Source organism: Coptis chinensis, chromosome 9, assembly GCF_015680905.1.
Source record: "Coptis chinensis isolate HL-2020 chromosome 9, ASM1568090v1, whole genome shotgun sequence".
Taxonomy (NCBI): Eukaryota; Viridiplantae; Streptophyta; class Magnoliopsida; order Ranunculales; family Ranunculaceae; genus Coptis; species Coptis chinensis.
Genome location: NC_141464.1, coordinates 65,382,646 through 65,408,038, shown reverse-complemented (window position 1 = coordinate 65,408,038; position 25,393 = coordinate 65,382,646). Strand labels below are relative to the sequence as shown.

The 25,393-nt window shown below is 35.5% G+C and overlaps 1 protein-coding gene, 1 long non-coding RNA gene and 3 pseudogenes across 4 annotated transcripts; 2 read left to right on the top strand and 3 right to left on the bottom strand.

Annotated features, from left to right (window-relative positions):
- Positions 1-1,853: 1,853 nt before the first annotated feature.
- Positions 1,854-4,110, bottom strand: LOC147477395 (putative E3 ubiquitin-protein ligase ARI8 pseudogene; annotated as a pseudogene).
- A 1,405-nt stretch (positions 4,111-5,515) lies between these two features.
- On the bottom strand, positions 5,516-9,544 carry LOC147477393 (aldehyde oxidase GLOX1-like; annotated as a pseudogene). The gene is made up of 3 exons (XR_015209804.1): positions 7,147-9,544; positions 6,896-6,981; positions 5,516-6,560 (listed from the first exon to the last, which is right to left on the bottom strand). The product of XR_015209804.1 is annotated as an aldehyde oxidase GLOX1-like (transcript).
- LOC147477394 (small ribosomal subunit protein mL103 (rPPR7)-like) lies at positions 7,852-9,112 on the bottom strand. Its single transcript, XM_086586003.1, has 3 exons — positions 8,650-9,112; positions 8,328-8,432; positions 7,852-8,216 (listed from the first exon to the last, which is right to left on the bottom strand). The coding sequence occupies exons 1-3, from the start codon at positions 9,110-9,112 to the stop codon at positions 7,852-7,854; spliced, it is 933 nt and encodes a 310-aa protein (XP_086442129.1).
- Positions 9,545-9,717: 173 nt separating the features above from the next.
- LOC147477392 (uncharacterized) lies at positions 9,718-10,422 on the top strand. Its single transcript, XR_015208706.1, has 2 exons — positions 9,718-9,905; positions 10,361-10,422. It is a non-coding gene; the product is annotated as an uncharacterized LOC147477392 (long non-coding RNA).
- A 12,812-nt stretch (positions 10,423-23,234) lies between these two features.
- Positions 23,235-23,794, top strand: LOC147477391 (small ribosomal subunit protein eS27y pseudogene; annotated as a pseudogene). The gene has a single exon (XR_015207994.1). The product of XR_015207994.1 is annotated as a small ribosomal subunit protein eS27y pseudogene (transcript).
- The last annotated feature ends 1,599 nt before the right edge of the window (positions 23,795-25,393 follow it).

Here is a 25,393-nt window from a genome sequence, read left to right as displayed (position 1 = left end):
ATATAAATCTACCAACGGAAATGAAAAAAATAAATTATAGATACCTGATTCGTAAAGATTGCGTGAGATGAGAAGATCATCGTTAACTTTTAATATTCTGAGAATTACCACCCATCAAGATCTCAATTACGTTGGCAATTATGAAATAGCTAATTAGATTAATTTTTGCAACCAAAGAAAAGATAAAGTACATGTAACCCAAAATGGGGCAAACTTTTATATATATTTTTTCCACATAATTAAGCAAGCAATCAGTTGGACCTCCATCTTTCTTCCATCTTGGATATCCATTGGTTTCACTGGAGAAGAAAGATAAAAACACAATATCTATTGGGCACAAAAACTAGTTCAAATTGGCAAAAAAAAAAAACCATCTTTCAGTAAAGAAAAGCTAATAAGAAAATTGCCAAATTTCTAATGAATCAAAAAGTAAGGTGGCAAATAGCATACTTTGAGGCCTGCTAAAATCATTTGAACCCCATTGATGACATATTAGCGATTTTGACGCTACCCCTCTTCATTTTTTTAGTGTTGTATGATGATGCTTAGTCATTTATCACTGGAATCACAAAGAATTCTATAAGAAAAAACCAAGTAGCATATGAGATGCCAACGATATGAAACTTTTACAGTGACTGAGGTATCATATAGGTCGTCAAAAGGTTCCATGGTCAAACATTCAAGTACACAACACACACAAGAAAATTGAACAAAGCAATGTATGAATACCATGTAAACTCCTAAACCAATCAAGAGGAACCAATGTATCTCTCAAGATTCAGTTCCTATAAACGACTAATGACTACACGCAGAATTTTTCAACTTCAGTCTTTAATTTCAAGAATAATCAACTAATCTATTTTTGAAATCATGACATGCTCGACCGATACTTGTACCTCACAGTACCAAATTCCACAGCTTCCTTAACCCATTATCATTTCTTGTAACTTTCCAATTTCTAAACTTTACCAAATCAATGACTTGCAAATTATTTATTAAAAACAAAACAAAAAACAACCCAGATGCTTAGCAAGCAATCTGAAACACGAATTTAAAAGTATACACATCATTAGAGTTGTCTATTTCAAACACAAATTAAAAGTATACACGTGTTTAGCTCAATGCAAGATAGACAAACACAAAAATAAAATTCTTAATGAAATTTTAAAATTGGTTTAGGTGAATGTATCATGTATGTGAAGTAAGAATAATGAATACCTGGAATTAGAAGTGAAGAAAATTAACAAATGAAAAGTTAACTAACGTAGCTGTTAGAATTCATACCAATATCTCAAATTAACGCTTGGATTGCTCAGGCAATAGACGAAATGCTCGACTGGATTGGATTTGTGATTAAGGATGCAAAAAATTTCCTCGACAACGTATAATCCATTTCGCCACTTTAATGCCATGGCAACATGAAGTCATGCATTCATGAAAATTTTCAGGGATTTACAATGTCAAAATTGAAGGTTATGGGAAAAAAAAAATGCTGACTTGATTGAACTTCCTAGAACGATGATTCTGTCATTATGATTGGGGGTCTCCTTTTTCTGTTTAGAAGAAGAAAATTTTTGATTGAATCGATTTCAAAACCCCAAAAACACAAAATGAAAAAAGAAAAAAAAAAACTTACAAATCATTGGACTGGCAAATTGTGAAAATAAATTTTGTTGATTATATTCCTTTGGTGACATCCCGAACTATAGTATTCTATCAGTAACGGGATCCATTACAAAACAGCGAGTAGTTGATACTGTAAAGCAAGCATCAATGCAAATGAAGAAAATGATATCGTATATATAAATTCCTCATAAACCAAATTAATGTCAGGTCACTATAACTTATGATAAACCGAAATAAAAGTTTGTAAATATGAGTCAGGGCCGGGAACACAAATTTTTTTGAAAGGATGTCAAAAGAAGATTCGTAAAATGTGTTGACTTAAAAAATAGTGGCACTAAGATAGTTTCATACATGAAGCACCTAAGAATAGAATTCACGGCATGTCACACTATTTCCATTATTGCTCCTGGTATTAATATCCCACCCATAGCTCCTATAAGGTAACAATAAAAGGTATTGCAAAGGATTATAGTAGCTCGTTGTTTCAGGTACTGGGATTAACTGTCCATGCATGCCTTAAACAACGATCTCCCTTCCATTAGTCAATTCTTCATAAGCTTCTCTCCAACCACACTATCACAGCAACTTGAGGATGCACTTGGAATAGAGTACTTCCGTTGATGAGGGGATTGTTCCTTGATAAGCAGTCTACAGTTCTACACTGTTCTATGTCATCGCGCTATCCAATTTGTCTTAGCACTGCAACAAAACAGTTAACATCCAACGCACGCACGCCTAATTTTCTAAACAATCTCCAAATGTAGTCCACCATTCTCGGCCATACGATGCTCTAATTCGTGCTCAGTGTAGTATAAACATCTGCATAAATCTAGGCATTACTTTGCATAAATCTAGGTAATCCTGCATTATTCGTTGTCACCCTCCGCAAATATGGCATGGTAATCTTCCGGTTCCTTAGCATCAAGGAACCTTTTTAATCCCTTCTCTGCACATTCATGAAGACGTTCTAACCAAAACTCAGCCTCACCTTGAAGGTACTCAAAGAACTGCCTCTTTGTAGGTTCATCTTCAGGTAGGTAATATCCATAGGCATAGGTCCACTGGAGCACGCGCCTGCATTCAATTATTTGTGCCCAGGCTTCTGTTATGAACTTGACCTGTCCTTCTGATTCATGTTGTCCATCACGTATATTGTTAATGAGCACAGTTTCTGCTTGATGTAAATCTGCAACCGCTTTTGTCCTTGATTTATTGTTAGCTTCCCATCTTTCATAATTGTGAGTATATTTCTCTATAATACTTTTAGCCATCTCCCTTCTTTTCTCTTCTTCGTCGTACTCCCCCTCCTGCTTTGCTTTCTCATAACGATTACATGCATAGTTACCACCTGTTTTCGCACCATGAGATTCCCACGAACCAAGACACAACCAGCAAAACTCATTTTTGCAGGAGGTGTGCAGGTCATATGCATGCAACCATCGTTTTTCTGAATAGGGCGTCTGCATTTTGGACAGGGCTTTGAATTAGCTAAGATCCAGGTAACGTTCTCAGATTCCGCATTGTTCTTCAAAATCCACTTAGCCACAGTATCACATTCCACTGGACGATGCATTTCCTCAAGAAAATTCCAGCAAAAGTTGTGTTTGCAATTGCAGGAAACATCACAATTCCCACCCACAAACTCCACCACAAGAGCTGGGCACCACTTAATTCTTTTTCTAACTTCAACATATGATCGAAGCAGGAAACGCAGGTACTTCCTCTGCTCTTCATCAGAAACTAATTTATTCACCAACTCCTCACCCACAGCAGCAACACACTTAATCTCAGGGCATCTCATTGTTAAACATCCAGGGCCATCATTAATTGAAGTAGTAATGTATCCCTTCCAGCACAACTAACAAAACAAATGACCACACGCAACACTAACCATATCTCTACGAAGAAAGTCATCAAAACAAATTCTACAATTAACTTTCTTACCTACAGGCGAATAATAAACAACCAGTTTTTCCATTAACCCGACCTTCTTGCGCACCTTCTCTTCATCCGCAAACCAGTCATTGTTTACACTATCAACATCCCAATTGTACTGGCACAACAATATAGTAGCTGATGTTTTTCTTATATTAAGAACAAACGATAATTCTGTAACATCTTGTTCTTGGAGTTCTCTAATATCAGCTTCACATAAAGCTGTGTGGTTCTGCCCACAATCTTCGTTGTTACCATAGTCCTCCTCCTCACTAACATATCCCCCTATGTCATTATTGTTATCGTCTTCCTCACAAGGATATTCCCCTTCGTCATCACTTCCTCTTGCAGAAACCATTTCCTCGTCTTCGTTACTGAATTCTTCTTCGTCTGTAACCATGAGATAATCAACACTTGTATATATGCGGAGGCCTTTTTAGGTTATGTTTATTTATTTATTTTTTTTTCTGGTGAAGGGTTTTGTTTTTTTTATCTTTGAATCATTGGAAAAGCTGAGGTGTTCATCTCTGAGAAAAAAGGGGGGCTGACGTAGTTTTCTGGGAGCATTCTCAACTACTCAGCATTCATGGTCTTTGATATGCAGACCTTGGAAATGGTCATAAAATTTCACAGCAAAATTCTGTTGCGCTCATAAGCTGACCTCGCGGCTAAATGTGCAGATGACATTTGCGTATTTGTGCCACTTTATGGAATTATGGATATTATTGTTGTTTTGTTTCGGTTTTACAATTTTTGATATTAACTTTCCAAGCCAGCTTTCCTAATAGGATCTCTAAATGTATCATAATCTAGATGTCCCCAAACATAAGTGCACATTGCACATGAACAACATATATGAAGTTTTCATGCTCAAGAGTCAAGATAGCCTACACGCCGGTCTTCATTGTGTGTGACGCTTGCTGAATTTTTGTTTCCTTTATAATCTGTTTCACAACATTCATTTTTTCAACAAATAATATTTCAAGAAATTCAATGTTCTTGCATATTTTGTAAGAATTGGAAGTCTTAGCTTTGCAATACAACCAAAGTAATCTATCATAACATGGCTATATGAAGAATGACCCTATTGAACTCTCTTTACTGCACAAATTTCCATTGCAGATACAGCGGGGCTGACTGTATCAAGCAAGTGTCTTGGATCCCACCTGCTAGTGATGTTGTGAAAATCAATACAGACGGCTCCTCTCTTGGCAAGTTGGCAATCTGGGTAATGACGGCACAGAAATTATGTGCAGGAATAGTGCAAATGTAATCATATGAGTTCTTGCACAAAGACTTGGGGTAGTGACTAGCTATGAAGCTGAGTGCTTAGTCATTGTTCTCGCAGCAGAGGTGCAGTGGCAGCAAAACTGGGATGGAGCGTCATAGCATTATTCTTATTAACAGAACATAGTATGTGACATATTGACATTCCACTCTCTTCTTAACCTCTGCAGGGATTAAGAGAAGTGAGACACTGGAATAGAATAAGAGAATAGTTTAAGGTTTACTGTGAGACCAAAAGAATCAGTCATATCCACATCCTTCTTTTCTGCACCACTAGGCAATTCCCAATCAAACCAGTATAGGAGGCTAGCAAGAATAGATTTAACAGATGTAAGGGCAAATGATATTCCTGGACTAATCTCTCTCCTCCCCCCTCCCCGTTTTAGCAGGAATATTATAGCCTTCTAGGTCGACACTTGCTGTAGTCTCCCTGGGACAGGATAAAATAACAGGAGGATGTAACCTTCGAGCCTCTTTGATGACACAATTTAAGTAGCTCATTTGATTGATATCATTTTCATCCACTTTTGACTTTGTTCAACCTACACAGCGTACCTCTTCTTGTAAGTTTTTCATCCTATTAGGATGATTGATAAGTTCTGCCATCACCGATTCCGCAGCAGTTTATATTGTATTAGTACCAGCAACAAACATGTCCTGCAAAAAGTAAAAACAGTGTTTATCCCCAGAGCCTTGGTATATGTTCTCAATATAAATGATGCCTATATATATGCTCGATCATACTTGACAAATAGAGCCAAACAAACATATCATGACTAACAAGCTAGAAAAGAAAAAAACCAAAAGTTTCACCAAACGCAAGGTAATAGCCACCAGCCATGTTAATTCTTTAACATCACTATGTTAATACTAGGCATGCTCAATCTGTTTTTTGATATTTCAGTTCATGTGTTTATAGGTTAGCTAGTATATAGAAACTAAATCCTTTATTGGTGCTAACCAAATCAATTCAAAATCCTAATAATATCTTACTGTGTAAATCCTGAGCATGATACTTCTAGGATACTCTACATAGCTCTTCAAATCATTTGGTCTTTTGGTTTTGTGGGTCTGTAGAGTACAGAGCTGAAATATGGGTCTTAGGCGAATTCCCAGCCTGAACATCCCGTCTTAGCACCCTTATCATGAGACATGTTCTGTTCGTAAAATGAGCATGTCTGCCATCATTCTTGGTGCCGGCATTGTTTCAATATTCCGTTTAACCTTAGTATCTGTTATCTTACTTCTTCCACATGTTAGCAATGCAGGCAATAATGGTAGCTTAGCTTCAGCCCTCTGGTAACCTCCTTAGGCGCACCTCCACAAATTGCAACTTCAACGGGACTGTTTTTACCCTTCTTGCGAGTGTTGAGTTTTATTGGCAGGACAGCTGAAGCTGCTGTGCCAGGGTAGTTTCTAACACCACCAGGCAAGTCTGGGAACTTGCAGATAGTCTTTCCAGTCTTAGGGTCGAATAGGATTGAACGATAGTTAGCCATAATGAAGAGGTTTCCACCTATGGAAAGGTGTACAGAAGGTAGAGATTGTTCTCTGACCCTGGAATACGGTCATTGGTCTCTACTAGAAGGGGTAGCTCATAAGCCTTGTGGTTATATTCTCCCTCAGCTGGAATAAAATCATAATGTGGCATGTTGCGAGCCCCCACCACAATGAAACTACCATCAGGTAGAATTTTCTGTGTAGCTAGAATACTGGTACAGACAAAAGAAAAACGAGGACATACTATCCATACTAAAATAAGGACATACTAACAAAAACGCATAATCATCTCCTCCACAGTAAACCTTGATTTCTCCTACAGTACTATATACTATTAAATTATCATGCTAAGAAGAGATGATATAAATCAGTTACCCTATGCATCTTCAATTTTATAATGATGGAATCTAGTAATGTTTATAAGCCGAAGAGACACCGGACAGACCATACTTAAATCACAAAACAAAAAAAGTGCAGGGGTAATTCATCATTCTAAAAACTTGCCATCCTATGTCAGTAAGTGTTCTTGAATATTTCTTCCAGTCACATGACTCCACCAGCTTGCACAAGTGTACCATCGACATTGAGCCCACCAGACGAGCACCATGTGTCGGTTTCAACCTGTAAAAAAGCCTGTTAGCAACCCATTATAATTGGAAAACAAGAGAATCACAGATAAAGACGTTATATATGTGAATGTGAGTTTGCACTGACATGCATTATACTGTGCACGGAATAATGCACCACCAGTTTGTGATAAAGATATAAAAGGAGGCCAAAAGGATCATACAAACAGACCTTAAGGGGTCTACCAGCAGCAGTCTCTATATCGTACTTTCCAGAATGAGCCCAGCATTTTATGGTGTCCTTCAGCTTACGGCAATTTTCTCTGGGCATTGGAAGTTAGGATGGGCCAAGAACAGTCAAATTGAACATTACGATTTGTTAGTTATTAGGAAGAACAATAAAGTGCGTGTCCGAAATGCCAGCATTTTCTCTTACAAGTTCCCATGCACCCTTATAGTTAGACTCAAAATCATTTGTTCCCTTAGTTTGAGCCAAATGATATCTTAGTACGTCTGTTGATTGAATCCAGTTCTTCTGATGGATCACTTTGTTCTGACTGATCATATTCTGTTAACTTACTATCTAAGTTTTTCCAACATTTTCATTCACCTCACTTAAGTTCCAATAGTTTTTGAATTCTCATTTGCGACATAAAGGTTTATAAAAATATCAAAAGAAGCAACCCTTATAAGCAGGTTGATAAGATGCAAGCCAGCAACATTCAAAGAGGTATAAGGAAATCCAATTCTTCCCACATTCAGTAATAAACGGTAACGAATTGGTAGTGTAGCAAAGAAGCAATTACATCAATTTGCAAAAGCAAACACGGAATACAAAGAAACATTACATCGATCATATCACTAACAAAAATAAATATGAAACTGACAAAATGGAAAACTTGCAAGCTGAAAACATACAAGGAAGAATAAACATCACTCAATTTCTTGAGGCATTTTCAATTTCGAACGATAACACTTTTTCGACCTTCGCTTCCTCAACCTTCGACTCTTTCACCAACCCATCAACCACAACCTGCACCATGCCCGCGGAAACATGGCAATTAGAGCCAATACTCTTTTCACAAAGCTTAAGAGCAAGACCAAACTCCCCTTTCTCACAAACACAGGGAATGAGTGCCTCAAAAGTGAACCAATCCGGGACAATATCACTCTTCAACATATTATCATATACGCTTTTAGCTTCATCCAGATTCCCATTATTGCCATACCATTTTATCAAAACATTATATGTAAAAAGATTAGGTTTCTCTACGTTATTCCCAAGCTGTTCAACTAATTCAACTGCCTCCGATATCTCCCCACATTAACCAAACCCTGCAACTTAGCATTATAACTTATTATATCCGGAACAATCCCACTCTCTCCCATCCTAGCCCAAATCCTCAAACTTACCATCCCTATAAAACCCATTCAGCAGTGTCTTAAAAGTAATCAAACTCGGCTCCACCCCATCCAACATAGAATGAGCATTCTCCCATTTCCCCATTTCAATAAAAGCTTGAATAAAACAAGAATTGGTAGAAAATCTCATAGGTGAAGCAAATCAAACCTATTTTTAAATACAGAATATAACTAAACAAAACTAGAGTGGTTAGGAATACCGCAGATATCCTACAGAAAATTGAAAACGTCGAAGTGAGCTGTGGCTTATAAATAGGAAGATGAGGAGATAACGGGCGAAGGATATTCTTTCTTTTTGTAATTAGATCATTACCAGAAGGAAAATCCGACAACTTCTTCAAAGAGAGTTCTCTAAACAACTTCTGAGTCTCATCAAACTTGTTAGACACAACACTAGCATTTAAAAGTGCATTATACGTCTTAACAGTAGTACGTTCAGGCAATTCATCAAACATACCCGGTTTCCCATATAAAGAAATAAGTCTCATAGCAAAACCTTGTTTAGTAATATCATCAAACTTGTTCTGATGATGTTCCAACACTTGTTGTTGTTGACGACCAATAGTTTTTTCATATACTAAATGTGGAGAACGAAACCAACCTATTTCGTTTTCGACAAGGGTGGTAAGGTTTTTTTGTTTGGAAAGTTTGTTAATTTCTTCGGGTTTTTCTTCTTGTTTGGGTGTTTGGGTTTTTGTGAGAATTTGAGGTGTTGCTGTTATTATTGGGGTGTTTTTGGCAAAGACACGGCTGAGACGAGAAATGGAAGTAAACATTGTTGTTTTGAGGTTTGGTCTAAAACCAGTGTCAAGTTTGAAGAGGGGTTTTCCCTTTTGAGAATTTGCGTTAATTTAATCTAATCAAATGTGAATCTCCTTGTTGTGAAGATGTTGTAGAAACTAAGCAGTCGTCGATTTTTAACGTGGCAGAGTCTGAACATACAATTTCAAAATATAGACGTTAGCCTTTTCTATTTCTTCCTTTGCAATCTATATCAATCTTACTGTTTGAGGGATGAACTCTGTAAGTAGATGCTGAGTTGGGTCTTATGATTATTGTTCTTTTCCTTCATATTTAATACAAACAACAATCTTCAATTTCTATATATTTTATGTTTTTTCCTATGTTGAATTTGTATGCTACACTGACTTTCAGTATTTATTTATTTATTTAACATTAATATAGTGTTTCAAAACAAAAACGATGTTTGTGCTCCACCAGAGTACACGATTAACATGTATTTAGTGTTTAAAATGTGAATAGTCTTAAAAAAGCGTAATTTGTTGTAATTTTGCAACTCATTCTCTTTATGAATTTCAATCTCTTTGCGTATGTATGTAACTATATTTTTATTCTGATTAAACACAAGCACTCAGTGAACTTTTTTTTAAATTTCATAGATTGATGTAGTTTTATTACAAATGCAAATTCATGTTATGTATTTTCTTTTTACAGCCACTATTTCTTCTTCAACTTATGGCCCCATTAATTCAACTGTGGAAATATTTCACACAATCTTCAAGTGTTTCTCTTCAAAGGCTCACCCTTACATTCAAAGAAATTTCAATGGTAATCTCAGCACTATTGTTTATGTAGTTTGCTCTTTGACCATGATTAAACCAATAATTTCCCTTTCATATATAAGACAAACAAGTGTTCTTTTGGTGCTTCTCTTTAGAATTGGCCGGATAGAAGTTTCTCTCATATCCCTTTGTTCTTTGTGGCCTCACTAGAATCAATCTTTTCACACTAATCCATATTTATTACAAAATATCTTTGGGGTGTATTAGTGTATAGCTGAGTTGGTAGAGCATTGGGCTTAGCCTAATGCTCGCAGGTTCAAGTCCTGCCATACTCAAATAACTAAGGATAAATGTTTTTATGCAAACCTCATATTCATTGTTATTCTATTTATTTTACTTTACTTTCGTGAGAAATGCCTTTTCTTCTTTGTTCACGCTCTGTTTGATCTATGACAATCTAATATACTGACCGCTTATCTAAGAATATTTCCTCATTTGCAGGCATGAATTGTTGGTCAGACGTAGGCGGAGAGTGCCTACTGCTTAGGCAATAGAAATTACTAGATTCTTTTAGTATGCAGCATATAGGTAATGACAAATCCAGCCCCAATTTTCTCTTCCTTTTTTCTTTTTGGTTGTAATTTAAGTTGATAAGTAGGCTCAATTACTATTATTAAAAAAAATAAAGAACTAAGACTTAATAGATAGCAACTAATTATTCAATGGAGTAAAGAACCAATTTTCCTGCTAGCTACTCATTAAACAAGAAATTTCACTACTAAAAAAAAGGGTTGTTGTGTCGGTTTTTGGTGTGTCGGGTATGTGGGAAACCGACACAACAAACTTTTTGTGTCGGTTTGAGGTTTAATTTGTTTGCCTCAGGATCAGGTTTGTTGTGTCACTTCATCAAAAAGAGACACTACAAGTTTTTCAATTGTGTCAGTTCTACTAAAACCTGTTGTGTCGCTTAGGTTAAAATTTTGAGTATAATGCTTTCTACCCAGATGGAGACTCCAGATGATGTGGTACCCATGAAACGAATGGTATGTACTACAGAAGAACAATTCGAGGCTAATCCTGATAAGTTTATAGAGTTGCTTGAAGACGCAGAGACACCTCTGTACGAAGGCAGCCCGAAGTTTAGAAAGCTATCAGCAGTGGTTACATTATTTAATCTAAAAGCAAAAGTTCGACACAAGTTTTACGAATTTGTTGAATGTGCTACGGGAGATGTTTCCTTTGAAGGATAATGTGTTGTCTTCAAACATGCGTGAAGTTAGGAAGACATTGTCAGTTTATGGTATGAAATACCAGAAAATACATGCGTGTCCTAACGATTGTATACTTTACAGAGGTGATGATTTCAAGAACCTAACTGAGTGCCCTACTTGTGGAGTGTCAGGATACAAGGAAAACAAAAGTAAGATAAACCAGTGTAGTAGTGTACCGGCAAAAGTTATGTGGTATTTTCCACCAATTGCAAGATTTGAAAGAATGTTTAAGTCTAAGGAGACAACAAAGTCACTAACATGGCATGCTAATGAAAGAGTAATCGATGATAAATTGCATCACCCAGCTGACTCTAAAGCATGGAAGGAGGTCGATAATAGGTGGCTAGAGTTTGCAAGTGAGTCAAGAAACCTTTGTTTAGCACTTTTAGCTGATGGGGTCAACCCATTCAACTCTCTTAGCAGTAGATATAGTTTGTGGCCGGTAATGTTAGTCACATACAACCTCCCACCTTGGTTGTATGTGAAGGTGGATAAAATAAATCATATATTACGAATCTCTGATATTCGTAATTAAATTGGATAATTTAATATTCGTAATAGGAAATAGATGATTTGTAGAAGGTAATTTCCTATTACGAATCAAACACTTTTAGTGTTCAAATTCTTATTTATTTTATCAAATATAAAAAATTGCTAAAAAATAGGTAATTTGTAGAAACTAATTCCCTATTATAAATCATACAATTTTAGTGTCTATGATAAAGCACCAACTTATTTCGAATATATCCTTAACACGGCCTCAAAACATAGTTAAAAACAATTATACAAAAAATAACATCACAAAATATATAATAGAAAATGAAAAAAAAAATGGCAAAGCAATAATGACAAATGTTTTAAAATATGTATAATACTGAATGAAACTAACGTCAAAAAACAATTAATGGGGAACTGAAAATTGGATGCAAATGTATCGAACTAACCTCAAATAATATTTAACGGGAAATCAGAAACTGGCTACAAATACAAACATTAAACTAATCTTAAAAAGTAATTAATAGAAAATCGGAATATGGATACAACTGCATTAAACTAACCTCAAAGAATAATTAACAGAAAATCAAAACTTAGATGCAAATACATCAAACTAACATCAAAAAATAATTGTCAGAAAATTGAAAACTGGATGCAAATGCATTGAGCTAACCCTCAAAGATTAAATTAACGGGAAATTGGAAACTGGATGCAACTGCATTTAACTAATCTCAAAGAAAAATTAATTATAAATTGGAAACAAAATGCAAATGCGTGAAACTAATCTTAGAAAATAATTAACTGAAAATTGGAAACCGGATGCAACTGCACTGAACTAATCTTAAAAAATACACTGGATGCAAAACCTCAAGAAGTAATTAACGGGAAATCGGAAACTGGTTACAAATTCATTAAACTAACCTCAAACAATAATTTGCATTTCTTGAATTTGGATTAATACAATAATTAACTGGATGCAAATGCATTGAACTGACCTCGAAGAACAATTAATAGGAAATTGGAAATTGGATGCAAATGTATTGAACTAACCGAAAAAAATAATTAACGAAAAATCAGAAATTTGATGCAACTGCATTGAACTGATCTCAAAAAATAAATAACGAAAATTGGAAATTGGATGCAGCTGCATTGAACTAACATCAAAATATAAATAACGGAAAATCAGAAACTGGATACAAATGCATTGAACTAAGGCTATGTTTGATAGGAGTCGTGGCAAATGCAAATTTTGTCACCGTTTGCCACTAGCAAATTTGCTATGTGGCAATTGCAAATAATTTGTGGCAAATGATATTTACCACAGTATCATCAAATTTGCCACTGTTTGATGATACTGTAGTAAATATCATTTGTCTTGATTTGCAACCATTTGCTGCTGTTTGATTGTCCAAATTTGCTGCGGCAAATATTTCATTTTTTTCATTTTTTGTGCGTTTAAAATATTTAAGATTTAAAAATTATAGTCACTCTCCTGACTTCACCAAATTCAAATCTCATGTGTTGTAAATGAGTTGAACTTTCGAGTTGAGGGTGCTATGGTTACATGGATGCACGGGAAGAGAAGTTTTCCTGTTTGAGAAATTATTAACTGAGAGTCTAGAGGAATTTCTGCATCTTGAAGCAAAACAGATAAAGAGCTGGCATTATTTCCAATCATAAGTAGATCAAACAAATAAATAGAATAACAAATCAAACAGATAAAGAGCTGGCATTATTTGCTAGAGTCTAATTCCACTTGCAAATTCCCTGAGGATCACAAGAACTTGGGACCTGTGAGCACTCTCCAAGAGCAACAAGAGCACTTAGCGATGAGTAACTGTGTTGATCTTTCATAAATTGTGCTTTGTATCACGGTATTAGCCACTACTAGTGATATCCTACTTACATAATGAAAGAGAGCCAGTATGCAATCTTCAAATGAAAAGATATATTACCACATCCAAACAAATACATTACTTAGTCATTCACATAAACTTAGATACCCACGTACACAAATTTTAAAGGCAATCCCACAGGTAGGACGCAGAATGGCAATAAGCAATAGTCTGCCTTATGTAGATGATAACACTACACCATAGCACCACTCACCAACAGCAGCAACATAGCAGCACTTGCCATCCAGTAGCGGTAGCGAATAAAGAAAGATAGCAAAGAAGACATCATTACTTGCCATCTAACAAAGAAGCAAGCAAAGAACATCACAAAGAAGAATAACACAACAACACTTGCCAAGAAAAGAAAGAACATCACCCACACCACTGCACCACCCGCACCACACCACTGCAACACCCACCCACATCACACAACTCACACACTCACCACACTCACACACAGTCAGCACACTCACACTCTAAATGGTGAAGAAAATAGAACGCCATAACTAAGGACTGATCATTAGGGAACTAGTGTTGTTAGACATTTATAATAAAAGCAAAATAAACAATTTATACATGCATGTCAGACTATTATAAATCAACCGTAAGTATAAGAACTGGTGCTTTACAAAAAAAATCAAAAGAAATGCCTTAAACCACTTCTGAGAGCATTCAACAAGCAATAGTCAGCCCCCTTCCTGAGTTTGAGAAACGTTTCCAATCCGCTAGTCCTATCATTGCTGCTCCTTCATCTATTTTGTGGAAGCGTAGTTTTCTGTTGAAAATGAAATATACAAATCTGTCGTAAGGAAGGTAATTAGTGATAATATTTTGTAGTCCCCACACACAACCTTTAAGAATATAAATAAAAAAGACAAATTTTTTTTTTTGGCAAAGTAACACGTTAAAATGGATTGATAAGGTTGAGTACCTGATTAGCCATAGTTGCAAAAATCCAAAATAACTGCCTTAAACCATACAAGCGCATTACATGTACCATAATAGCAAAAATCCAAAAGAAGTGTCTTAAGCCACTGGAAGGTTGTCCAAAAGGCACTCCTTCCTAAGATCTTCATCATCAAAACTCAAAAAGATTTCACCCATGTTTGGGCTATTTCCAAGGAAGGTCATTCCAAGCTTAAATTTTTCTTTAGACAACTCGAGACCTTTCAAGGCATCATGAACTTTTTGCATCATGCTAGGAGGTCGCTTCAAATTGTCTGCCATTGCCTTAGTAGCTTCTGCAAGATGTTCAAATGTCTTAGCTATCTTCTCGTCGTTCACATCTATGCGAGGTTTTTTTTCTTTTGCCCATTCAAATTTTGACGCGGTGATTCTTCTTCCACATTCACCCCTGAGCCTTGGGTAGCATCTCCGGTATTGTCAACATATTCATTTACATTAACGGTCATTATCATCAGTTTCATCTATTAAATTAAACACACAACATAGTTATGAGCTTAGTAGTATCTTATCGCATAAAGAAAAACCACAAATAAAAAACATTTCGCTTAACATACCATCCAATATGGGTATAGCATAAGGATCATGCGCATTAAAGCTTCCACTTCCATTTGCAGAATCATTTCCACATATGAAGTCAAGCATCTCATAGTGTTGAAGCCACTTGGTTTTATAACTTGCTGTGGCTGGGTGAGCCTACAATGATAATGTGGCTCACTATAAGTCCTCTAGGAAGCTAGCTTTCCTTCAATGACAAATATATTAAAGCAAAATATATACAAAATGGCTAAATCAAGATCATTTACCTGAATATACCTCTCACATACATCGGCATCAGCCTGAATGGACTTAGTTTGATGGTTAAAAGAGAAGCCACTCTGGGCTAGCAACTGTGTAGGCACCCCTTAATGACCTTAGCCTAGAGCGCACATTATCCCATTCCACTTTTTAAGAACAAGAATTGGTTAGCACACTTGCAACTTGAACTAGAGTTTCTTTCTTGGAAATGTTAGAATTCTGAGAACCCTTCCCTAGAACAGTAATGATGTCAAACAAAGTTCCGACAAGGACCTTGTCCATTCCATCGTTCCAACGTATTTGACGCTTCTCCTAAACAACTTCTGGAATTGGCAGAGGCGGGGGTGGAGGACATGGTGCTTGGCTTCTAGCATTGTTACGTGACATTGTTCTGAATATAATAAACCAAAAGAGAATAATATAATAGTGGTAGGACTTGAAACCAAAACAAGGTTTAGATATTCATACACAAATCTAAACAAAGAGTCACTAATATAAGGAAGGCTATAAGGAACCATATTGTCATATAGAATAACAAAATTCATAAGCCAGAATAATACAAGTATCCCAGAGTGCCTACTGCTTAGGCAATAGAAATTACTAGATTCTTTTAGTATGCAGCATATAGGTAATGACAAATCCAGCCCCAATTTTCTCTTCCTTTTTTCTTTTTGGTTGTAATTTAAGTTGATAAGTAGGCTCAATTACTATTATTAAAAAAAAAAGAACTAAGACTTAATAGATAGCAACTAATTATTCAATGAAGTAAAGAACTAATTTTCCTGCTAGTTACTCATTAAACAAGAAATTTTACTACTAAAAAAAGGGTTGTTGTGTCGGTTTTTGGTGTGTCGGGTATGTGGGAAACCAACACAGCAAACTTTTTGTGTTGATTTGAGGTTTAGTTTGTTTGCCTCAGGATCAGGTTTGTTGTGCCACTTCATCAAAAAGAGACACTACAAGTTTTTCAATTGTGTCAGTTATACTAAAACCTGTTGTGTCACTTAGGTTAAAACTTTGAGTATAATGTTTTCTGTACTTCATCAGACCGACACATCAAAATTCATCAAAATTTCGGGCTTCAGTGAAAAATTTCAAGTATCCCAAATTAATTCCGCACTTCACAATTAAAGAAACCCAAAAAGAACAAATTCTCTCTCCACCGTTTCTTTCACCCAAAAAAAAAAAAAAAAACTCAAGCTTTCATCTCCCTCTCCTCGCATTTCTTCCTGCTACTCCTTCATTCTATTTTTTTCGTCTTCAACATCTCTCAAGCTCTTCTCCAAAAAATCAAGCTTTCATCTTCCAGACTCTCGACCTTGCTGTTAAAGTACGTGTGTGTGTGTGTGTGTGTGTGTGTATTTTTTTTTTTTTTTTTAAGTGGAATTTTTTATTGATAATGATAACGAATTTTACAAATAATTATGACAAGCATGCAACAAGCTGTGCCGCCAGTCCTTTATGAATAGCAAATCCTATTAATCTAAAAACAAACCCGTTAGAACCAGCTGTCACTAGCTCGTTTAGATGTAACAATTTCTAGTTTAATTAATTCTAACAAAAACAATGAGAGTAAAGTTGTGAAATTATGCTACGACGGTGATTTAACTAATTTAGATGTTATGATTTAAACTACGGCAATTCAATACTAAGATGTAAATATCGGAAGGAATTAGGGGGATTTGACTCCACCTTGAATTCAGCTTAATAAACTAGCATAGATTTGTTATAATCCTAATCTTTATGTTTTCACATAAAGATTGGGTCTTTCTAATCCCTAATTATTCATGGCAATCTCTACCAACTAATAATTAGCATGTGAGGCAATTTAAACCCATTCTCATGGTGAATTAACTACCTTCTAGAGTGGAATAGATTATTACAACTACTTCTACACTAATACAATCAAGTTTTCATCAAAGCTTCCTCAAACCCCTTTAATGGAGCTTTTAGCTTTGATTTATCAAACTATCATTAATAAATGAATAAGAAGAAGACATCCTTGAAGAAATGTCAAATTACTTTATTAATCTAATGAAAAAGAGTCTAATGATTCAAAACTGTATTAAAACTAAGTACTGACTAATTAATTAAATCTAATCTATATTATGAATCTAATCTAGGAAAGATTAAGAGTTTGGCCTTAGTCCTCTTTATATATAAGAGGCTAGGTCTACAAATTCGTGCATGGGCTTTGAAGCCATGTTTTGGGCCATGAAATACAACCCAAAACTTGGTTATTTCGGTCCAAAAAGGGTTTCTATGCTGAAAATTACTGCAACAGCCTTTTCGTCCACTTCTGCTCCTCTAATTGGGTCAAGGCTTAGACCATTAGAAATCTCTTCCCGAGCCGGTCGTTTTGATATTTGGTAGGCCCAATTTCGAGGTCTGAGTCCAAAGATACGGCTTTCGGAAGTTCTGCTGACTTTTATGTGCTATTTCTGCCCTCGTTGACTTTGACTTTTCAACTTTGACCGGGCTTTAAAAAGGTTTTTTTTCCTTGAATCTTGGCATTTAATCATAGAATTCCTTAGCAACCAACCTTTGCTCCTTTATCTCGCACAAAGGACACATTTCTTCATATAATTGACTCCAATGCCTAAAATATATAAAAGCATGTAAACAACACTAACTCTTATTTATTAATCACATAATTGGTCTAAAAACAATATTGTTAAGGAGTTAAAACTACAGTTGTGGTCTCTTATCAAACCACCCCCAAACAGCATTTTGCTTGTCCTCAAGCAAATATGAGAAATTGAAATAAGTGACAAAAAATGGAGTTCTAACTAATCTCGTTTCGCCGAGTGCGATTGCATTGACCATATGCAACAATGCCTTAAACCACTAGGAATTCCCTAGTGGACGAGTTATAGCCTCGTGAGAGTTTTCTAGTGAAGGTAATCATAAACTTCATTTATACTACAACGACTAAGAAATATAACTACTGTTTCCTTATTTATTCTCAGATATCTATACATCTCACTAGCAATGAATACAGAATAATCAAGTCGAAACCTAAGCTAATATGTGCATAATAATAATCAATCATCTACGGATAAACATATATATATAATGAACTGTGCTATGTAATGCACTAACAGGTCCGTTTATGAAACTTTGGAATAGCGTCCTTAAGTAGGTCCTCACATAAATGTCAAGACAAAAACCACTCTGATTTTTCCACTCAAGTTTCGCTCACTCCAGTGTGCAGTGGGCACACTTTACCTTACAATCTCAACGACACACAAGGAAGCTAAAGTCGATCAAACATATCTGCCACTTACTATCACACTAACCTATTCCTAATTGAGCTAGAGGTCTTTATTAGGTGTTGTGGGGATTAGGAGATGGTTTAAGAAGGAAAAAAATAGATATTCAAAAAGAACCAGTTTGAGATAATAGAGTCTTCATATTATGTAACTAGAGAAAACCTTGTTCTTTACTTTGCTTCTACACTTTGTTTCCATCCCTAACCATTTTTTTTTTCTTTTTCTTTTGACTTTTGACTCCTTTGATTATGTTTTTGGAGTTCTATTTTTTATTTTTTTTTTTATTTTTTTTTTTTCATTTTTTTTTTCTTTGGATGAAAACTTTCTTTTCTTATTTGAAGGAACTAACAAATTCTTGGTTTCACAGGTCTTTCTCTTTTCTATTCTTCATTTCATCTCTATTCTCAGACTCATTCAAAAATGGGTAGGCTGATTTTTATTTTTATTTTGTTTTGAATAAAAATGGTAAAGGATTTGCAGTTTATGAAAGGCTAGAGAAAGGCTCAGAGGGGCGACTAACGGAAAATAATTTCATAAGGTTTGAATTTTTGGCTATATCGATCCAAAAAGGGCCTAAATTCTCGCTTAGGATATAGTATAGTGATCAAGCAAGTGGACGTGTAATTTCTTTATTTCGAATTTACTTTCCCTTGTGTCATTTCTCAAATATTTCACTCATAAGGCTTTTAGGCTATATTCTCACAGGATTTGTAGAATAAGTATACTAGCCTAGATTTCAGAAACTTACTACCAATACAAACATAGATGCTTATGTAATATATTTATAGAAAGATGCAAAGATTATTACCTACATATTAACCTAAGTTTCTAAAAACTATTCTAATATAAGAGCTAATGTGAAATATCTAGACTATTATCATCATAGAAAAAGAAACAATACCAGTATTCCTAAGTGTATAACATAAACTTTTTATTTATATTTTTTTAATTTTTGAATTTTTTATTAGAAAACAAGTGTGTATTGTACATATCTATATCCTAACAGGTGTCTTAAATTACGCGTGTTTATATGCCACCCCTAAACAAAAGCATGCTTTGTCCTCAAAGTATAGAAATAAGAAGGGTAGGATAATACCATGGAAACGCTTGAAATTTTGGAATATCTGCAAAACAAAGTTAAAACATACTAATATAGATAAATAAAAACAGACGCAACTCTATATGAGTTCCACCCATTATGGGAATAATAAAAATCAAATTGCTTGGGACATAAGCAGACACTAACAAAAAGTAAAACTTATCTCCTATCCAGCATTAAGGCGTTGTCAACCTCTTCTATAAAGAAGTGAGGTTCCTTCACATCCTGCCACGCCATGATGATTTGCCAGGCCTCACGCCATTTATCATCTACAATCACTAACCTGTTAAGCGCCACTTGGTCGGATGGGGTGTAAGGGGCAACCCAATTAGGTTGTAGCCTCCACCCCGGCCAAGTCATTGCACGGAAAGAGCGTATAAAGCAGTTGGTGGGTCTCACAATGTCAACCCCAACCCAATCCGTGAAACGGGTACAAAACTCCCGAAAAAAACATAGCATGATTCGACAAACTAAGACAGGCATAAGATACTTATGCCTCATACTCTGGGCTCATGCTAAACTAGACATTAATGTCTTGGGAAAGTTATATAGCAGACGTCCATCAACTAGAGCAAGGAAAACATCGCAAGTGGCGTTATTCGTAAAAGAAAAACGCCATTCCTCTAATATGTTTAGCATGATAAATAACATCACCATGCCCACGTTAAGGGACAAGCTACCAAGGGCTACGTTATATTTCCCTTGGTCTTCTACACGGAAAATTTCGGCCCCATAAGTCTCATGCAAAAACTCATAGTTGTAGGCAGAGAAATTATCAACTAAATAGCCCCATGAGTCTTGAATCTCAACAGGCATAGGAAGCTTAACAGCAAAAGCCAACAAGAACTTGGTTATGTCCATTGTTTCATCATCAATGGTGATGGAGAACACGTGTTCTCCATCCATCCGATAAAAGAATTTACAATGTTCATAAAAATACGCTGTAAGTGCAGGATAGTAAAATTCATCATAACTTACCATTAGAGACTGCCATCCTGCTTGTATGATCACTTCGCAAAACCAAGATCCGTACGTGTCACTTGAGAACAAATCTTTGAAAGACTGCTCCGGTATGAGTGTATGAGACTTCATATCAAACAACACACTCTAGAGCTGCTGGAAACAACCTCGGAAGAACCCACAAATAAAAATCAGAAGTGGAAGTGTTGCAAGGCCAAGGTGTGAGGCGCGCTCGAGAATTGGCTGTGATGGGTGCGGGGCACGCTCTAGTCTTACTCAACTTCCAGGCACTTGAGGGCGTGGCGCGCTCTTGTCTTACTCAACTTCCAGGCACTTGAGGGCGTGGCACGCTCCGTGTACTTTGAGTGCTTTGACTTGAAAAGTGAAAAATAAAAGTGAGAGATAACAATGAGAGGTGCAAAGTGAGAGGTGTGGTGTGGAGTGTAGAGTGAACCAAGGATTTATAGAGGTTTAGTTTCTTAATCTAGTTCCACAAGTTGCCCAGATTGTTAAGGCAACTTGATGGAAATAAAATATTTCTAAAACCAAAACAGAAACAGACCAGATTCATTATTCCAAAAACAAACCTAATAGCTTAATGATTTGAATTTAAAATAGCAACCTTCCCATTCCATTCCTTGAAGTTACACTACTACGACACTAGCTAATCTTAGCTATACCAAATAAGCAACATGCTCCCATAATCATATTCTCACAATCTTACAACAATAACTTTCAAAGCGGTGGATAGAGTTAAAAAAAACAATGTTGAACAATTAATGCTAACCCCAAACAAATCGGGAAGGTGGGATTCATGAAAAACAATAGCATGCTTGGACAAAAATTTAATTAAACTTAACTAACAACCAAATATTCGAAAACAATTTCATAATCCAAAATTAACTACTTAACTAAACAACTAAAAATAAAATTCTATGAAAAACAGAGAAATTTCCTAAACACAATACAACTAAATTACTAGCCACGAGATGAGGATGGTCCAGAGTCATCAGTCCTGCGTCGACGACACTCATGCCTCTAAGAATTGTCAGAAGTAGAACTCTGATAAGGTGGCAAGCATTGTAGAACTTCTACTTGGAACTTCCGCTGACCCTCTAGATATGCGTTCATGGATTCCTCACGCTCCTTATCATGCTGGACTAGGGTCTCCATGGTAGCCTGGAGCTCCCGATTACTAGCACTGAGCTACTCAAAATTATGATGGATGTTAACCTGCCTAGTCCATAGATCCTCACAAATGGTATTAAGAGAATGCAGGCCACGATGAAGCAATGCCATGCGTTCTACCTCAGAAGTAGCCTTCACTACAACAAATATGACATATGACATCGCTAATTTTACATCACTTTCAGCGAAGTGATGTCATAAGAAAACTATGACATCACTTTTCTTAGCATGTGATATAATAATTATCACAAATTTTTTTTAACACCACTTATTTCAGAAGCTGATGTAGTAGAGTTGTACAACATCATTTTAATTAATGATGTCGAGATAGTGATGTAGTAACACGTTTTTACGTCACTCACTGTGTCACTTATAAAGTGAAGTAATATCTATGTATTCAACATCACTTTAAAAGTGTTGTCACTCACCGTGTCACTTATAAAGTGATGTAATATCTATATATTCAACATCACTTTAAAAGTGAATTTGCCAAGTTTTCGAAATCACTTATAATGTGACTTTCAGAAGTATTATTATTAATATACCTCTTAATTAAGTTAATTAGTTAGAAAAAGACCATCTAAAAAATTAGTTTAAATAGAAATGAAACAGGGTGCACGCTGGTTTGCTAGACTAGCAGCCCTTAAATGAAAAATAAAAAATAAAAAACCGCAACCAATACCCAAAAGGCTTAAACCCCATAAGCAAGGTTCGACCCATAAACACTACACCATAACAGGATATTTACAATACGCACCATTTTTTCTTTGTAATAGTTTTTTAACGTTGGTAAGTTGCATACGCTATATAAGCGTTAGGAATGTTGTCAAGTGTTGCTTTAATTCAGATGAATTTCAAGAATTAATTTCTAACGCTTTCAAACTAGACCAAACTGTGTGATAAGTGTTAGAAATCATAAAAACCAAAACAGAGCTTGAAATTTCGTGCTCGTATAATTTCGTCGAAATAGAAAACACAACATTCTCTTCTCCTTTCTCTCTCACTACTGCTGCCCACTCTTTCCCTCTCGGGTTTTATTCTCTTCTCTCTCACTGCCACTCTCTATCCCAATTTCTCCCTCATTCATGCGAACTATGGTGACCATCCTCTCTCGTCTATTTATAGGTTTTGTCTTCGATTTGTTTTTTTCTCACTTTCGGTCTATGTTTTCAGGATCTGTTCGTCGGTGTCGCTGCTCGATTTATAGGGTTTCGTTTTCTTCCCCTTTTGTGGATATAGGTATATTTGTATTTTGTTAAGTTTATTTTATTAAATCTGGGTAGCTTTTGTATTGTTTGCTCGGATTCTTTTCAATCTCAAATTTGTGATTGTCTATGTATGCTTGATTCCTTAAAATTCTGATCTTGATATGTTAATCAGTGAATTTCTTAATGTTGGGCATCACTAAAGTTTGGATTTTTTTTTTTGACTCTCACATTTGTTTTCCAAATGCTCTCATCGCAAACTTGTGTGATTTAACAAGACCTAATAAGTTTTCAAACTTCTCTCTTCAAGACAAGATGGTGTTGAAAAATGATGTGGATCTTCTTAACCCACCAGCTGAGCATGAAAAGAGGAAGCATAAGCTCAAACGTCTTGTTCAATCCCCCAACTCCTTTTTCATGGATGTCAAGTGCCAGGGTTGCTTAAATATAACTACTGTCTGCAGCCATTCTCAAACTGTTGTGGTCTGTGGGAACTGCCAGACTGTGTTGTGTCAGCCAACAGGTGGTCATGCTAGATTTACTGAGGGATACTCATTCAGGAGAAAGGGGGATTAAAGCATCTCCACTTCTTTTATGTTGCTTGGGTTGACATGGGTTAGCTTTGTGATGGAATGTTTTTGGTTCAGATAAATATAGATTTGGTAGGAGTGATGCTACTTTATCATTTCTATCTATGTATCTTCGTATGTTGAATTATGTTTTAGCTCTCTGGAGTACATTTTTGCTTCGGTAATGTCTGGATTATTTTGAGTTTGTTTTCTAAGTTCATTACTTAAAAAAAAAAGTTCAAATTTTTGGTTTCTGTAGGACCAGGAGCAAGGTGCGGTGATCTTAGAGTCAGTTCTTAAACATTGTTTGATTTCTTTTACTTCCTTAAAGGCGTGTTTATTTATTTTATTTTTTGTCTCTACTAATTAGTGGTAGAAATTAGGGATGTTTAATTACCTTTACTCTTCACCATGACCTAACCAAGCGTAGAGGGAGATTCTGCACCTCTTTGTTTTGGGGTTCGTTATTTTTACTTATTTTGTTATTATTTGTTTTTCCTTGTAGAATAACAGATATTGTAATTATTATAGCTTGATGGGTGCTTCTTACTGTAGGCAATAATTGTTTGGTGAATGTGGTGTGTCGAAAATTGGGGTTGAACTTCCTTTGTCATTCAATTACTATATTATGAAGATGTTCTGTCTGTTTATTTTTCTTTTATAAAATTTGCATTGATTTTCTAGTACAATATTTCATACTACGGAGCAAGAAAAAAAATAAAAAAATAACAACAACAGAGTGATTTGTTAGGCTGTGATAGGTTCTTGGATTAAATTGATTGCATCAAGTCAGGCTGTGATAGGTTCTTAGTTGGGTGATTGTGGTTCTTTTTGGCTCATTTCGGTACTGCAGATTAGATTTTGTTGGTATATAACGTTTATTACAATTTTTTGTATATAGTGTAATATTTGTAATTGGAGATGATATTTGTGTAATGAATGTGATTTTAAGATACATTTCATTTTTATTTGATGATAAATGACCAGGAAAATAGTATTATATCAGGATGATATTGGAAATTTGTTTTTTTTATTATTATATTTTATTATTATTTTGATAAATTGGACATCACTTTTAAAGTGATTTATAGAATTATTTCACATCACTTTACAAATAATTTGGAATCTGAATGAAACGTCACTTTCTAAGTGATGTTAATTGGCCTTATTGATTTCACTTAAAAAGTGATGTTAAACGTTATAACATCACTTATGGATATCGATTAAAAAGTGATGGAAAGTTATAACATCACTTGTGGACATCAATTAAAAAGTGATGTTAAACGTTATAACATCACTTATGGATATCGATTAAAAAGTGATGCAAAGTTATAACATCACTTGTGGACATCAATTAAAAAGTGATGTAAAGTAACATCACTTGTGGACATCGTTTAAAAAGTGATGTGGAAAACCCTAACTTTTCACGTCGCCACCATTCACATCACTCTCAAAACTGATGTCTTATACTTTTGACATCACTTTTTAAGTGATGGAAAATGCCATTTATGTTGTAGTGCTTTTCCAAGGCATCGACCTCAAAACATGTCGTATCTTCCTCATCATCATCTGAATCAACAACCCTATCCTCAGGCAACCGCCACGTCTTCTGAATACATTCTGAATAAATTTTTGCATTTGAATGCAACTTCAACATAATCCGATTAGTTTTCGGAACAGCTCCAAAATGCAGCATGATCTTAGTAATCAAGATAGGGAAGGGTGCAGTATGGCTTCCAACGCCTCTAATCATATTTAACACAAAGTCGAGAATGCAAAAATCATACCTCTTTTCCTACAATACCCAGAGAACGTGCAG